The sequence below is a fragment of the Penicillium mononematosum genome (assembly GCF_028829835.1).
Source record: "Penicillium mononematosum strain IBT 11891 chromosome Unknown utg000002l:1.0-8112719.0:1.0-8118358.0, whole genome shotgun sequence".
NCBI lineage: Eukaryota > Fungi > Ascomycota > Eurotiomycetes > Eurotiales > Aspergillaceae > Penicillium > Penicillium mononematosum.
In genome coordinates this window covers 1,748,857-1,763,011 of record NW_026643272.1, presented here as the reverse complement: position 1 = coordinate 1,763,011, position 14,155 = coordinate 1,748,857, and the positions used below count along the sequence as shown (strand labels likewise).

Below are 14,155 nucleotides of genomic sequence, written 5' to 3'. Positions count from 1 at the left end.
ATTAGTTTATGCCGTATGTTCCAAGGCTGACCCATATTCTCCCGACTACATGGTAACAACAATGAGACTTGATTAGATGATTTGAGCCTCTCGGTGGACTTAGATAGGCAATGATCAATGGGAAAATGCATGTTGCCACTTTCAACCGGTCTGTCTGGACCGCAGACAGTACGTCCACATCCACATCCCTCTTGTGCTCAGCGAGTGACCATTGTCCATGTCTTCAGATCCTGCTTCTAAGTGGAGAAACAAGCATACTCTCATACTCCATATTACTCCACATCTCAATGAATTGGACCTCTGTTCAACATGACGTTGTGCATGTTGCTACGCATCTCGCTCCGGCTGGTTCGGACCTACCATTGTCTACTCTCCGAGACCAGGGTATTGGTCCATCGGAGTTCTTCCCCACGGTCAACGGCATGAATGGCTGACAGCATATAGTTTGTATTGTTTCTTCATGCTTTCATCTCGGGGGGCTTTTGCCGGTCATGTGTGCCCTGATGTTACATCTTTCGATGATTCGTTTGGAGCACTAACCCACCGCTTCTTATAAAGATGCACACTCTCCCAAATCCTTGCTCCCTCAACTAAAGCCACATCTTCCACCATACCTTTAACGGTGGATATTGTCAAATCAATCAATTGTTCACGAGCTTCTTAAAAGAAGGAGCGCTGCGTTCATTCGCTAGCTGATCAGCCTATTCAGGTTTGCTGAACAGCAATCATGAAGAACTTCATTGCCCTCGCTGCCTTCGCTGCGGGCTCTAACGCCCTCGTTGGCCGCAGGGATACCTGCTGTTTCTCTCTCAGCTCTTCTGGCGGTGCCTCCGGTACACTTGGCCAGTTGGGTGATGGTCAGAACCGCATTGGCGATGATAGTCTGCAACCCGCACAGTACTGCATCGACGACAACGGCGCCATCACTGACTCCAATGGCCGTGGGTGCATCCTCACCCGTGAGTGAATTGATCAATCCCTTGTATATCAACTATCAAAGGATGTATATCTGACTGTACGACAGCTCCCACCACTCAACTCCAGTGTGACGAGGGTGTGGCTCCTGCTCCTGGTTTCTCTATCAACTCCGAGGGTAGACTCGAGTACAACAACAGCCCCGACTTCGTTGCATGTGCCACGGGCCAGAACGGTGGTATGAATATCTACACTAGCCCTAACAAGATGGATGTCACTGGCTGCGTGAACGTGTTGATGTCGGCCGACGCCTGCTCGGGCACAGGTGGCCCTGGCCCTGGCCCTGCTCCCGGTCCTGGTCCCGCTCCTGGTCCCGCTCCTGGTCCCGCTCCTGGTCCCGCTCCTGGTCCCGCTCCTGGCCCCGCTCCTGGTCCTGCGCCTGGTCCTGCGCCTGGTCCTGGCCCCGCGCCTGGTCCTGGTCCCGCGCCTGGTCCTGGTCCCGCGCCTGGTCCTGGTCCTGGTCCTGGCCCTGCTCCGGGTCCCGGCCCCAGCCCTCAAACTGCCACGACCACTATCACTGTTACTGATTGCACCTGCCCCTACCTCTGGTGCTCCTGGTGCTCCCGGTGGCGGTCAAGCGTCGGTTCCTGGCCCTCAGCCCACCGCCCCTGGTGGTGGTGGTGGTGGTGGTGGTGATGGTGGGCCGCAGCCATCTCCTAGCATGCCTGCTCCATCCGGCGGCGCTGGTGTTCCGCCCTCTGTTACAGAACCTGCTCCCGGCGGCGGCGGCGGCGGCGGCGGTACACAGCCTGGTGCCTCTGCTAGTGTTCCTCCCCCAGGCGGCGGCGGTACGCAGCCTGGCGTGTCAGTTAGTGTGCCTCCTCTCACCGGCGGTGGTGGCTCTGCCACCGTACCTACCCCCACTGGCAGCCCAACAGGTGTTCGCCCTCATCCCACCGGCGGCTTCGGCAACACATCTGTTCCCGTTAGCCCTACCTCTCCCGCCACAGCCACTGGCACCTCTGGCGGGGCTTGTCCTACTACCCTCACGGGTAACTACGAGATCCCCCACCTTATTGTCCGCGTCGACTCGTCATCGCCAGACACGTCTGCCGGAACTGGGCTTAATGGTACCGTGACCTCGACCATCTCGACCGTGTTCAACTTCGACATCCCGAACTCCGACGCTGGCAAGACATGCAGCCTCGTGTTCCTCTTCCCCAGGCTTGAGGATCTCGAGACCTCGTCTTACACCTTCAGCGGCGATGGAAAGATTGACTTCGCTAAGCTCTCTTCTACTGCCGATTCCTCAACATCCTTCAGCAACGTGCCCTCGGTGTCCCAGGGCCTCGGCACCATCACTGCCTCCCCCGGTAACTCATACGTTATCTCTACCTTCTCTTGCCCGGCTGGCCAGGCTGTCACCTATCAGATGAAGAACGCTGGCAGCACTGACTTCAACTTCTTCGAGGACTGGAACCCCTCTCCGTAAGTTTTCTGTCACTTTCCCTTTTGCTTTTATATCAGCTAACAGCACTTTCAGTCTCGGTCTATTCATCACCACTTGCTAAATGAGGGACCTCTGTGTAACTTGACAGTTTGCGACTATGGACATGTGATTTCTAGGGCCATTTTCTATGCCTTGTAAACTCCCATTGACGTTTCCTTGGCGTCGATATGTATTTTCTTGACATTTTCTTTTCATTTTCTGTTTAATTTCCTTGGTCCGGTGTCCATCTCAAAAAGTTGACTGTCTATTTGGTGGATCGGAAAACATAGCCATATCTGGTGGTTGTTTGTAATCGAGACGCATGCACATAGCGTCGACAGTCCTTCAGCTATTAGTACATTGAATTCACTCGTTCAGTTCAAATTTTCTTGCTAGACAGAACCTAAGAATTTGTAGAGAAAATAGAAAGAAAAAAAGAAGAACTTCGATACCGGGAATCGAACCCGGGGCCACGGAGTGAAAATCCGTTAGGTTAACCACTACCCCATATCGAACTGGGATGCAGATTTGTTCTATTAAAGATCTTTTGACTGCGAACAATGAAATATAGTACTAGATCCATAATGGTATAGGGTTGAACTAGTTAACTAGTACTAGCTACTATTACATCCAGGATATCAAAATATCCATAACCTTGGAGGTCCCAACGAAGCCACTTTGAGACCAATCATATACCTCAGAACAGAAGAAGAAGGGGAAGACCGCCAAGTGCCCAGATGCTATTCATGCCGATGCCAAGCAATGCCCATTAATTAGGCAGAGATGTTTATTCTCCCTTCTGATATTTTAATCTTCTGATCTTCCCTCTCGATTTTCTTTGGGGAAGTTCTAGAGTCAACAATGGAAATTCCCGCAAAACTCCCCTTCTCGAAGCGGCGACTCCGACCGCGTGTTGTGATCTCGTGTGTCGACTTTCCCCAGGTACCCCCGCAAATCCCTAAACTAACGATTCCTCAGCTACATCTTTGACTATGTGATCATTATGTATGGCCCAGTCAACCTTTCTCTTTACTCTGTACTAACGAAAACAGTGCATGCGTTGCCGGCTTCGCCATTCTCAACACGATCGAGCCTTACCACCAACACTTCTCCCTCAACAACATCTCCATCCAGTATCCTTACGCCGTACATGAACGCATCCCCATGGCGTATGCCATATGCATATCCTGCGGCTTCCCACTGGTCCTCATTATCGTCTACACCTTGTTCATCGATGGCCTGTTTTCGCACAATAAGCCACAGGACGCGTCTGGGAAGCGGAAGCTGAGAGGTCCGCATCGCTGGAAGGACAGACTTTGGGAGCTCAATTGTGGTGTTTTGGGTCTTTTGCTGGCTCAGGGTCTCGCTTTCGTCATTACCCAGGCGCTGAAGAATGCATGCGGCAAGCCTAGACCCGATCTTATTGATCGTTGTCAACCACGTGCTGGTAGCAAAGACCTTTTCCCGGGATTGTCGAACTCGTCAATTTGTACCGGGGATCCCCACTTGTTGACAGATGGGTTTCGGTCGTGGCCGTCCGGTATGCAATATGACCCGATACTGCTTTTCAGAGTCGCAAATGCTAACCTTGATTCATCTAGGCCACAGTAGCTGTGTGTATCCCCTTTTGCGAGTTGCCCGGTCTTTCCTTTTACTAACACCGTTCAATCAATAGCTTCCTTCGCCGGTCTCGTTTACATATCGCTCTGGTTAGGCGGGAAGTTGCACGTCATGGACAATCGCGGTGAGGCCTGGAAAGCCCTTCTCGTCATGACTCCCCTACTAGCAGCAACCCTTGTCGCTGTCTCGCGTATCATGGATGCGCGCCACCACCCTTTCGACGTCATTACGGGATCGATGCTTGGGATCGCCTGCGGCTTTGTCGCATATCGCCAGTATTTCCCACCGCTTAGCGAACCTTGGCGCAAGGGTCGGGCCTACCCAATCCGGACCTGGGGGACCGAGCCTGCGGGACCTGATAGTGTCCGAGTTAAGGGCCCCAGAGGCGAGAGCATGGTTGCTCTCCGCAACCCCGAAGAAGAGCGCATGAACCCGCCGGATATCCCCAGCTCGGAACATACCAGACCCGACGCATCTACCTATCTTGATGAGTCCAACCCATACGTATCGAATGTCTACAATCGCCGCCCACATGACCATGACGACGATGGCGGTGCTTGGTCGTCGAGCGAGGACGACGTTACCAACGGGTACGAGATGCGACATGGTAATACTATGGGGCAGAATCCCGGTGCCGGTCACCACGTGCCTCAATATGACCCCAGTAATGCGTATGTGTCCCAGACACAGCCGCTGACAGCTGATGCGGGCATCCATGTCCCTGATGGAATGGCGGGCCAGGGACGTCCGTTGACGGGCATGCCCGGTCGGCCCATGTAAACATGAATTATGGGGTTATTGATGATTTGAAGTCTAGTTCAGAGCGGTAATTGCCCAGACTTAACTCCTTGCGATTGTAAGCCATGGATTATTGCGGTGGCTGGTGATCCAACTCTGTACTAGTATGATTATGAGCATATTGGCGTCGAAAACAACAGAATCTGCATTTGTTGCCATTCAACAAGCATAAGTTTAACAAGCCTATCTCTCGTTAAACATACTCTGTCGTGATCTGTACAATTTCCAAGTGCAATGAAGTCGAGTCCAAGTACACCTGCGTAAGTATCCACTTAAATGTGGTTGGCTTGACAACGATCATCTATATTCTCATGCCCTAACCTATCAGTCTGAAAGACACGGAGTAATCAAATGCAAGACATTGATTAAAAAGGGACTACTAATGCAAGTGCCCAGACTAATCAATATATAAAAAGCGTCGCGACTCACATTGAGGGACTCGGGTTACCCCAGCCACCGACATCGTACATTGTGAGTCGCCCAGCCTCCTCAGCCCAAGATGACGCTGAATTTTATTTTATTTTTCTAATTTCCCCCTCATATTTGTGTCTATTTTCCTTCTTTTTTACTTTCTCTTCTGTATCTCTCTGCATCTTCTACATCGTGCATACTGCACTGTAATCGCAACTGCCTGTGCTTTGTTTGCGAGCTCGTGTAGCCCCATCTTGTTACTGTACCTCGGACATCTGGACATACCAAACATCTCGAGACAGTTGCACATTCCAGAGATCTGAAACCCAATCTCTTTACACCGCCGACATGATTGGCAGCGTGTTCTTCATATTCAACCGCCTGGTTGAGATCGTCTTCCTGATCCCAATCATTGGCATGCTGGTATGTCAACCGTGAACCAGTCTGATCAGCAATACCCCTCCGAGTCTCCCGCTAACGATATCTCCGAACTTAGGCCTACTTCGTTAACGGCTATCTGAAAGTAAACCAGCTGACCCCATCATATATCCTGGTCCTCTTCATCGTCAGCGTAGTCGCCATTTTCTGGGCCCTCGACACGCTAATCCGCTTCTCAACAACAAAGCGATCCGCAAACTTCGTCGCATTCGTGGACCTGCTCTTCTTCGGCGCCTTCGTCGGATCCGTCTATCAGCTCCGCTTCATCGCCAACGCAGACTGTGCCAGCTGGCATGGCGGCTCCGTCTGGATCTCTCTGGGTCCATTCGGGTCCTACGGCCAGCGCACAGATAATCCGCTCTCGCTGGACGTCAACAAGACTTGCGCTATGTTGAAAGCCTCCTTCGCAATCGGTATCATGGAGACGGTATTCTTCTTCTGGACTGCGCTGCTGGCGCTGTTCTTGCACCACTCGCATAAGCCGACTGTTGTCAAGGAGACGACTGTTCGGAGACGCAGCCATTCCAGTCGCCGTGGTCATGGCTCTGGATCGCACTCGCGTCATCGCAGCTCCAGTCGCAGACCGGCGCCTTATGTCGTTTGATTTTGTTTATATTGGCTTTTCTTTTTCTTTTACGCGCGCGTGCTTCTTATGATTGAATGAAGATCATATGCCTTAATGAGATACGGATTGGGATATATCCTTTGGATGGATTGTTACAGAACAATTGCACAATTGCAGCGATGGGTATCATATTGAAATTTCCGTTGTATGTGCTGGGAACATGGCCATTTCGGGCCTTTGAGATTACGGTCTCCATGTCTTTTCATACTATTGTTTAGTTCTATTTGCAATGCCAGCTCCATTACGATCAACCGATATATCTCCGCACATTATACCACTTCGAAACGATCCAATCATAACGCCAGCAAAGGAAGCCGAGAACATTCTCACATATCCTCCAGATCAAACCGCATATATAGCTTGTGAACGTCGGCACCAATGTGGAAAGTAACGATTCTCGGAATAGGCTTCCTCCCTTGGCCCCACGCACACAGAACAAATGCTGCAACGATTTTGCCTATACCAGCCGAGCATTGAACTCAGACGAGGAAGGCTTCCAGGTCTGCTCTGCGCCGGATGGATAATGAAGTCCTTGGGATCTGTATACATTTCTGAGACACGATAGCGTGTTCACTTCGTCGACATTGTGCACAAATACATTCCTCAGGCTATCAAGGCGGAAATCCATTTTGTAGGCTGCTTTGGTGAACTCGGATATGTATGGGTCATCGCTTCTCTTGGATCTAAAGACATCATCAATAAAAATCACTCCTGGCCCGGTGGGTCCAATCCACCATACTGGTGGGCCTTCGCCGCGCAGCGTAATGCTATCCTGTCGATAGGTGGAATTCGCGTTACTCAGGTTGAGAGAGCAGTTAGTAGCTTTGCATCTAGATGCACGGATGTTCGATCGACGATATAGTCTTGGTGTTTGGGCGTCAAAGTGAAAGTGGAAATGGGGAACGGGCAATCTGATGCACAGTAGTTTTCGATCCATTTCTGTAGGCTCCGTCCCTTCTTTTCCCATAGACGGTAATCGTCGGCCATTCTGCTCTATGATAACGGTTGAAGCGTTGGATGAGAGGAAGGAATAGAGTGTCTGTCAAGGAGTCTACTAACTCGTAGATCTATTGGTATGGTATTGTCTTTTTCATGAGGTTCAATGGCGAGCAATGCTGGCTTTTATATATTCCAGACCGGAACGACGTTACGAATTCAAAGGAAACTCGATCAATGCAACTAGACTGGAGACAATGGAGCAAAGGAGAACAATGCGAGGAAAAAGAAAATATATCAAAGAAGTACTCTAGAAGTCGCAAAGGCTCCCGTTCCTTGATTAGTTTAGGTATTGGAACTTATGGAACATTTCACGATCAGCTTAACTGACTGGACCAATAATTGGTCTTCGGAGTTGGGCCGAGGTAATTTCTCTAGATTTCCCCAGATTTCAAGGCAAGTGACTCACCCCCACCACATACACAGGCATTTCCCAGGAGAACAACATCGAAAGCATCAACATGGCCTCAAAGGAAGAATTTGTAACTGTGAAGGCATTTTTGCCCACAGTCCCGCTTCCCGCAAATAGCGAGCGACCCGCAATAACAACGGATCGCTTACTCGTCCGCGCCCTCCAATCAACCGACTTGGAAGCCCTACATGTCCTCCGTACACAAGAAGAAGTCATGAGGTGGACGAGCGCCGGGTGCATTGACGAGAGTATCGAGAAGACCAAATCCAAACTGGATCCTTTCCTACCACCAAATGATCTTGTCACCGCCAATTGTGCCATCTGTCTGAAGGAAACGGGCGAACTTATCGGCATCGGCGGTTGTCATCTTTATCCTGGAACGCATGGGTGGCCTGAAGTTGGATACATGCTAAGGACCGAGGCTTGGGGGAAAGGCATCGCGACGGAGTTCTTGAGCGCCTGGCTGCGATTTTGGTCAGAGTTACCTCGGACGCAGCGGGAAGTCAGAGTTCGGAAAGAAATGGTGATTGGAGAAGGCGAAGTCGATGAACACCTTATCGCTATCACGGAAGCAAGCAATAGTGGGAGTCAGAGGGTACTGTTGAAATGCGGGTTTGAGCGATTCCGCGAGTTTGTCGAGGTGGATGATACCAAGACTGTGAATCTTGTTGCTTTCCGTTTTCTTCCAAAGCGATAGAGCTTGTTACCTACCTAGGTATACACCCTCTCTGTACTTAAAATATAACAAAGTGTTGATATCGCAATTTGGAGGATGGAGCCTGATCGCTTCATCGCGGTTTATGTACAATGAACGGGAAACGGAGAAGTTCCAGTATATAACCCATCAACCCCAGTCCCAGTTTAATCTGCCCAGGTGCTCCCTTCCAAGGTTGGTTATTGGGACTGGCACGTGAGCGGGCTGTCCTACATCACTACTCCGTACCACCGAGAGCATAAACGGAGGCCCTTAAGCCATCCCGTGAGTTGGTTAATCTAGTAGGGACTTCACTCTGAATACAAAAAACTATCCAACAAGAAGAAATGGAACACTTTGACGTTGCAGTTGTTGGACTTGGAGTGCTGGGAAGCGCGGCTGCATATCAAGCCGCTCTAAGAGGCAAGAAAGTGGTTGCTTTCGAGCAGTTCGAGCTGGGCCATGTGCACGGAGCCTCTCATGATACATCACGGATTGTCAGAACAGCAAACGCAGCACCCCAATACGTATCTCTGGCCAAATCAGCCTACAAAGACTGGGCCGACCTGGAAAAGGCTACAGACCAAAAGTTGTTAACGATAACTGGTGGTGTTATGTTTTTCCCTAAGGGTGCATCCCCTCCACGCGTTGACTTTACTACAAGCCTTGATGCCAAAAATGTGCCATATGAGGTTCTTGATTCTAAGGAAGTCAACAAACGTTGGCCCCAGTTCAACATCCCAGACACGGTCGAGACGTTATATACGGCCGACACCGGTATCGCTCATGCGACCAAGACTGTCCTAGCTATGCAAAGTCTAGCGAGGACAAATGGTGCAATTTTGAAGGAGCACACGCGAGTGGACCGATTGACGCCGAAGAAATCAGGCTCGGGCGTCATGATCGAAACATCCAAGGGACAGTTCCACGCAGCCAAAATCATCCTCGCCACAGACGCGTGGACCAACAAGATCCTCGCTCCGCTTGGCATACACATTCCATTGACAGTGATGCAGGAGCAAGTGACATACTTCAAGCCGACATACGAATCAGTCTGGGAACCCGGCCGTTTTCCCGTATGGATCTATGCCGGTGATCCCTGCTTTTATGGGTTTCCATCTTTTGGCGAGTCGACTATCAAAGTTGCCCGCGATACCTCAAACAATTTCATGACACCTGAGCAACGGACCTACGTACACTCGCCGCAGTTGCTGGAGCAGCTTTGTTCGTTCATGGGCGATTTCATGCCCGACAAGGGCCGTCAGCCGCTTCGTACTATCACTTGTCAATACTCTATTACTCCAGATCGACAGTTCATTATCAGCCCATTGAAAAACAACGAAGATATTATTGTTGGTCTGGGGGCTGCTCATGCGTTCAAATTTGCGCCGGCGTTTGGTCGTGCCCTTGCGGAGTTGGCAATTGATGGGAAGAGTACGGAGGATCTTTCGAAATTTGGGATTCCGAATAATGCTACTTCTACTAGCAAACTTTAGGATGATGATATTCTATAATTTAATATACTTCAAATCGAAGCCTGAAACCAACTTCCGGGGGCTCAGTGTTTCCATCGAGAATGGTGTTGGTGTTTGCTAAAGAAGCCACGCAAGAACCATAGAGAAAACTGACATAGTGGCATCAACGCAGTACAAAGAACACCTTCAGCACTAGGCAAGTAAAACATTCTAGGAGAGGGCCAATGTGTAAAATAATTGGCACTGTTGACAAACGCAAGAACGTAATATCTTTTGTTAAGACCATCCCATCCTACATGGATTCCTTGTTTTGGTGGCAGATTGAACGCTTGTTTGCCAATGTGGCCTCTATAAAAGGTCTTTCCTTGCTAGTTTCAATAGCAAGAGTTTCTTCCTTCTTCATCTCCCAGCCATGGTAGCTTGTAGCTCCATCATCTTGAAAGGGCCGGTCCTACAGGTCTTTGTCCTAGCGCATATATTGATCTTACTCTAACCATCTTCCATGCTTTTCTTTTCTACCATGCTCCTTTGTATATATACAAGTTCCGACTCCTTTTCAGTATCAGTGGTACGTTCAGTCGAACCTTGCAACTTCCAGCGCTGACACAACGCAGATGTATCCATACAGAGGGACAGGAGACTGGACAAAATGCCACAATCAGACGTATGATTATTGCTATGGCAGTGTGTGTAAAAGACGCTAGACAGGACGCACATCGAAGCTGCTGACGACCTTTTGCAGCTTTGTCTCCTGCTTAAACATACCAGTTCCAGTGACATTCTATTTTCAAGAGCGCCCAGGAGAGACATGACCAATTCCTAGTGGTATGGCGATCCGTGGTAATGAAGGGCAACTCTTAATTTATGGTCTAAATAATTCCGGTTTCGATCGGGCTTCCTCCTTCCCATTTATACCACTTCTTACTCCGATTTACGAGCGCACAGTCAGTGAACCAGCGGAATTCGTGAAGAACCTGTTCTTTCCACATAGTTCAATTTCGGTCCAGAGATCTATGCAGAAATGAGCGGTCTCAACCATCATTATCAATCATCTGCCATATCCATTGCGAAATCATATTGTGGCCGTTCAACTGTCCATCAATGTCAACTTCTGCAATAGAATTCCCCTTCCAAGCTTCTTTTCTGTGCTTTCTCTTCTCTTTCTCTTTCAGATCAACAAAACTTGCGAGGTTTGCGCTTGCATCCCGCGCTCTAGTCTTCCTTTCCTTACTTTTTCTTACAAAATACATTTACTGCCATTTACCAAAATGGCACGTCATGCATGCCGTCGTGGCCGCGGGGGACATGGCCACGGTGTGCGGATACCTACGTGTCTATGACATGGCCTCGCAAACAATCCAGCTGTCTCTCATTTCGCCCTGAGGACTTGGGAGAGCTTGGAGCCCTTTGTCTCCCACAGGGCTTGATCCCAGAAGATCTGGATAATTCTCCCTCCACTTGGACCAACTATACGTACCGAAGATCTAGAGGCTCAAGCCCTAGAGAACCTGTCTGATGCATCGTCCCTCATTACAAGCTGGAATGAAATAGAAAAGGAACCAAATTGACTCAAAGTTGTTAATACATATCTCAACACCAAGACCTGGAATCATCTATACAGTACAGAGTCCCGTCGTTTCAATGCAATCGACCGGATACTTAAAAAAGGCAAAAATGCAATTAGAAGACAGAAGACACAAGACGGTATCCCCCTACTTCTTCTGTCCCTCACCACCAGTAGCCAGACCCGTAAACGGATCAAGACGCAGTTCCTGGGCTGTGATAGGAGTGTAAGAAGTCCGGCCCTCCTGTGCCATCTTCAACCGACGCAACTGACCCGCCTCACCAGCGCGACCAAGGATTCCCGCAATAAGACAAGTAGCCCGCAGACTATCATCGTTCGAGGGAATCGGGTAGGTAACACGCGTAGGATCCGCATCGGTATCGATAACACCGATAGTAGGAACATTGTTAAGCCCACACTCATGCAGCAAGACAACATTCTCAAGCGGGTTAAGACAAATCACCAAATCAGGCTTAAGCGACGGGCGATCAGCAAGATCAGACTTGAAATTGGGTAATTCCTCGTCCAGCGCGTTGACAACCTTCGTCTCACAATGGCCGAGAATCTGCTCGCCGTTCGTCAGAGAGCCGGGGATCCACCTCTCGAAGATGTGGTAGCCCTTTGCCAGCGACGCCGCATTGACAACGGCCCGCTTCTGGCCCTTCCGCGTGCCGGCGAAGAGGATTAGTCCACCGCGTGCGGCGACTTCCTCGACTACTTTTGCGGCGCGGCGGAGGTGCGCGGCGGTTACGTCCAGCGAGATAATGTGCACTCCCTCGCGGATACCGAAGATGTATCGCGAGTTCTGTGGGTTCCAGCGCGAGGTCGAGTGGCCCAGGTGTGTTCCTGCTGCGAGCAGCATTTCCAGGGATATCTGGGATGGCTTGGGGGGGTTGCGGATGACATTTTCGGGGTCGTAGGAGGATTTCACGCTTGTGCCGAGCTTTTTGAAATTGCTTCCTGGGGGGAAGAGAAAAGAGATGAGGTTAGTTTATGCGTTGGAGTAGTCTCCGAGAAGGAATTCGAGGCTCACTTTGTGGCTCGTCTGATGTGAATTCTTGTTGTGCGGGTGTGCTGGCCTCAGATTGTGCCTGCACCATCTCAAAGAGGGGGTTTTCTGAGCGAGAGATCTCATCTCTGATAGGTGTCTGCAATGTCTCGACTGGGCTTTCGGGCAATGTCGATTGGAAGCGACTCGAGATCGGGGCTCGTCGACTCAGAGCAAGGAGCTGGCGGCCTGTGGGATGTTGTTAGCAGGGACATTTAACATGGTAGCAGCAATTGACCACACTCACTCTGGCGCATACAAAGCTTCCGTATAATCATTTTGGGAATGCTAAATTGCAGATGTGTCTGACAAGGAGATTACTGGGGACTTGTCCGCTCGAACTTTTGTCGGGCTTGGCATTTGATGCCTGAGGCCCTACGCTATTCCACTTGGGGTGTTTTGGCCTCTCCGCCCGCTACACTACTTCTCATACACAGCAGTGTCTTACCATTATGATTTAACGTTTACTGTTTACCTAGGTAGTTACTGTTTTCTACAAGGAATGGTTCAGCAAGGTAATCACGTTGCAATTCTGAAAAGTATGGTCAGATCACAAAAAAGGTGATTTCCGATATCAACGCAGTTCTGTCATGGTACAAGCCGCTCGAGGGCGAAGAAAAAAAACCCCATGAAAAATGAAAGCGATCTGCTGGAAGGGAAAAAAAAGAATGCATGCCGACCCATTGTGATAATAATAGCAAAGAAAAGGAATTCATGAAAGCCGTGTCATCAGGCAGAAAACGTAAGAGGGAAGTCGAGGGAAGTCCATCAGAAACCTTCTACTTCTTGAAGAAGCCACCGAGCTGATCCATCATGGAGCCACCGCTGCCGCTGTTGGAAGGAGGGGGGCCACCGTACTGAGGAGGAGACTGGTTGTCGGAGTTGCGGTGCTTCTTGACGGCGTCTTCAGCGATGCTACCAATGATGGCTCCGCCGATTGTTCCAAGGAAACCGTGGTTGACCTTGTGGCCAGCGAAGCCACCGGCGGCACCACCTGCGAGGGCACCGGCAATACCACGCTCGCCATCCTGGGCCTCACCCGGGGCACCCTGCTGCTGCTCGTAGCCACTGTGATCTGTCAGTACATGGTGAACGAAGCGAAATGTCAGTGAAGTACATACCCCTGACGGTCCTGGTCGTGCTGGCCGTAGCCGTGCTGCTGGTGTTGCTGGCCAGCGTAGTAGTCGGAAGAGCCACCCTGCTGCTGGCCGTAACCCTGCTGCTGGTGTTGCTGGCCGGCGTAGTAGTCGGAAGAACCACCCTGCTGGCCATAGCCTTGCTGGCCGTAGCCATGTTGAGGCTGACCGTACTGTTGCTGTTGGTCGTGACCCTGGCCACCGTAACCTGGCTGACCACCGTAAGCTGGCTGACCGTAACCTGGCTGGCCGTAACCTGGCTGGCCATAACCTTGCTGGCCGTAGCCACCCTGGTTGTACTGGTCGTAGCCGGACATGATGTAATTTGAATTGGCTTGATAGGAAAGTGGGAGAGGAAAGTGGGAGAGGAAAGTGGAAGTGTAAGATGGAAGAGTAGTGTAAGGTGAGTAAGTGATGAAGAGAAGTTAAGTTGAGGGGGTCAACCTTTTATAACAGGTGACCCCAAGTAACCACAGGGCTGACGGTAAGAACCCCACATGGCAAGCGAAAACTTACGGAGGGGCGCAGCCTTTG

General features: G+C 50.4%; 8 protein-coding genes across 8 annotated transcripts; 5 read left to right on the top strand and 3 right to left on the bottom strand.

Annotated features, from left to right (window-relative positions):
* Positions 1-727: 727 nt before the first annotated feature.
* Positions 728-2,486, top strand: N7519_002417 (putative GPI anchored cell wall protein; the record flags this gene model as incomplete). The annotated part of the gene is made up of 4 exons (XM_057289195.1): positions 728-959; positions 1,025-1,153; positions 1,467-2,403; positions 2,459-2,486. The coding sequence occupies 4 exons, from the start codon at positions 728-730 to the stop codon at positions 2,484-2,486; spliced, it is 1,326 nt and encodes a 441-aa protein (XP_057150397.1).
* Positions 2,487-3,265: 779 nt separating this feature from the next.
* On the top strand, positions 3,266-4,804 carry N7519_002416 (phosphatase PAP2 family protein; the record flags this gene model as incomplete). Its single annotated transcript, XM_057289194.1, has 5 exons — positions 3,266-3,327; positions 3,383-3,409; positions 3,457-3,944; positions 4,006-4,017; positions 4,080-4,804. The coding sequence occupies 5 exons, from the start codon at positions 3,266-3,268 to the stop codon at positions 4,802-4,804; spliced, it is 1,314 nt and encodes a 437-aa protein (XP_057150396.1).
* A 777-nt stretch (positions 4,805-5,581) lies between these two features.
* On the top strand, positions 5,582-6,275 carry N7519_002415 (uncharacterized protein; the record flags this gene model as incomplete). Its single annotated transcript, XM_057289193.1, has 2 exons — positions 5,582-5,656; positions 5,730-6,275. 2 exons carry the CDS (start codon positions 5,582-5,584, stop codon positions 6,273-6,275), a joined length of 621 nt encoding a protein of 206 aa, XP_057150395.1.
* A 478-nt stretch (positions 6,276-6,753) lies between these two features.
* Positions 6,754-7,283, bottom strand: N7519_002414 (uncharacterized protein; the record flags this gene model as incomplete). The annotated part of the gene is made up of 2 exons (XM_057289192.1): positions 6,754-7,068; positions 7,137-7,283. The coding sequence occupies 2 exons, from the start codon at positions 7,281-7,283 to the stop codon at positions 6,754-6,756; spliced, it is 462 nt and encodes a 153-aa protein (XP_057150394.1).
* A 470-nt stretch (positions 7,284-7,753) lies between these two features.
* On the top strand, positions 7,754-8,401 carry N7519_002413 (GNAT family N-acetyltransferase; the record flags this gene model as incomplete). Its single annotated transcript, XM_057289191.1, has 1 exon — positions 7,754-8,401. One exon carries the CDS (start codon positions 7,754-7,756, stop codon positions 8,399-8,401), a length of 648 nt encoding a protein of 215 aa, XP_057150393.1.
* A 344-nt stretch (positions 8,402-8,745) lies between these two features.
* Positions 8,746-9,894, top strand: N7519_002412 (uncharacterized protein; the record flags this gene model as incomplete). The annotated part of the gene is made up of 1 exon (XM_057289190.1): positions 8,746-9,894. One exon carries the CDS (start codon positions 8,746-8,748, stop codon positions 9,892-9,894), a length of 1,149 nt encoding a protein of 382 aa, XP_057150392.1.
* Positions 9,895-11,585: 1,691 nt separating this feature from the next.
* N7519_002411 (mitochondrial 37S ribosomal protein uS2m) lies at positions 11,586-12,763 on the bottom strand (the record flags this gene model as incomplete). The annotated part of the gene is made up of 3 exons (XM_057289189.1): positions 11,586-12,397; positions 12,471-12,674; positions 12,733-12,763. 3 exons carry the CDS (start codon positions 12,761-12,763, stop codon positions 11,586-11,588), a joined length of 1,047 nt encoding a protein of 348 aa, XP_057150391.1.
* A 501-nt stretch (positions 12,764-13,264) lies between these two features.
* Positions 13,265-13,938, bottom strand: hel10 (putative high expression lethality protein Hel10; the record flags this gene model as incomplete). The annotated part of the gene is made up of 2 exons (XM_057289188.1): positions 13,265-13,553; positions 13,607-13,938. The coding sequence occupies 2 exons, from the start codon at positions 13,936-13,938 to the stop codon at positions 13,265-13,267; spliced, it is 621 nt and encodes a 206-aa protein (XP_057150390.1).
* Between the last annotated feature and the right edge of the window lie 217 nt (positions 13,939-14,155).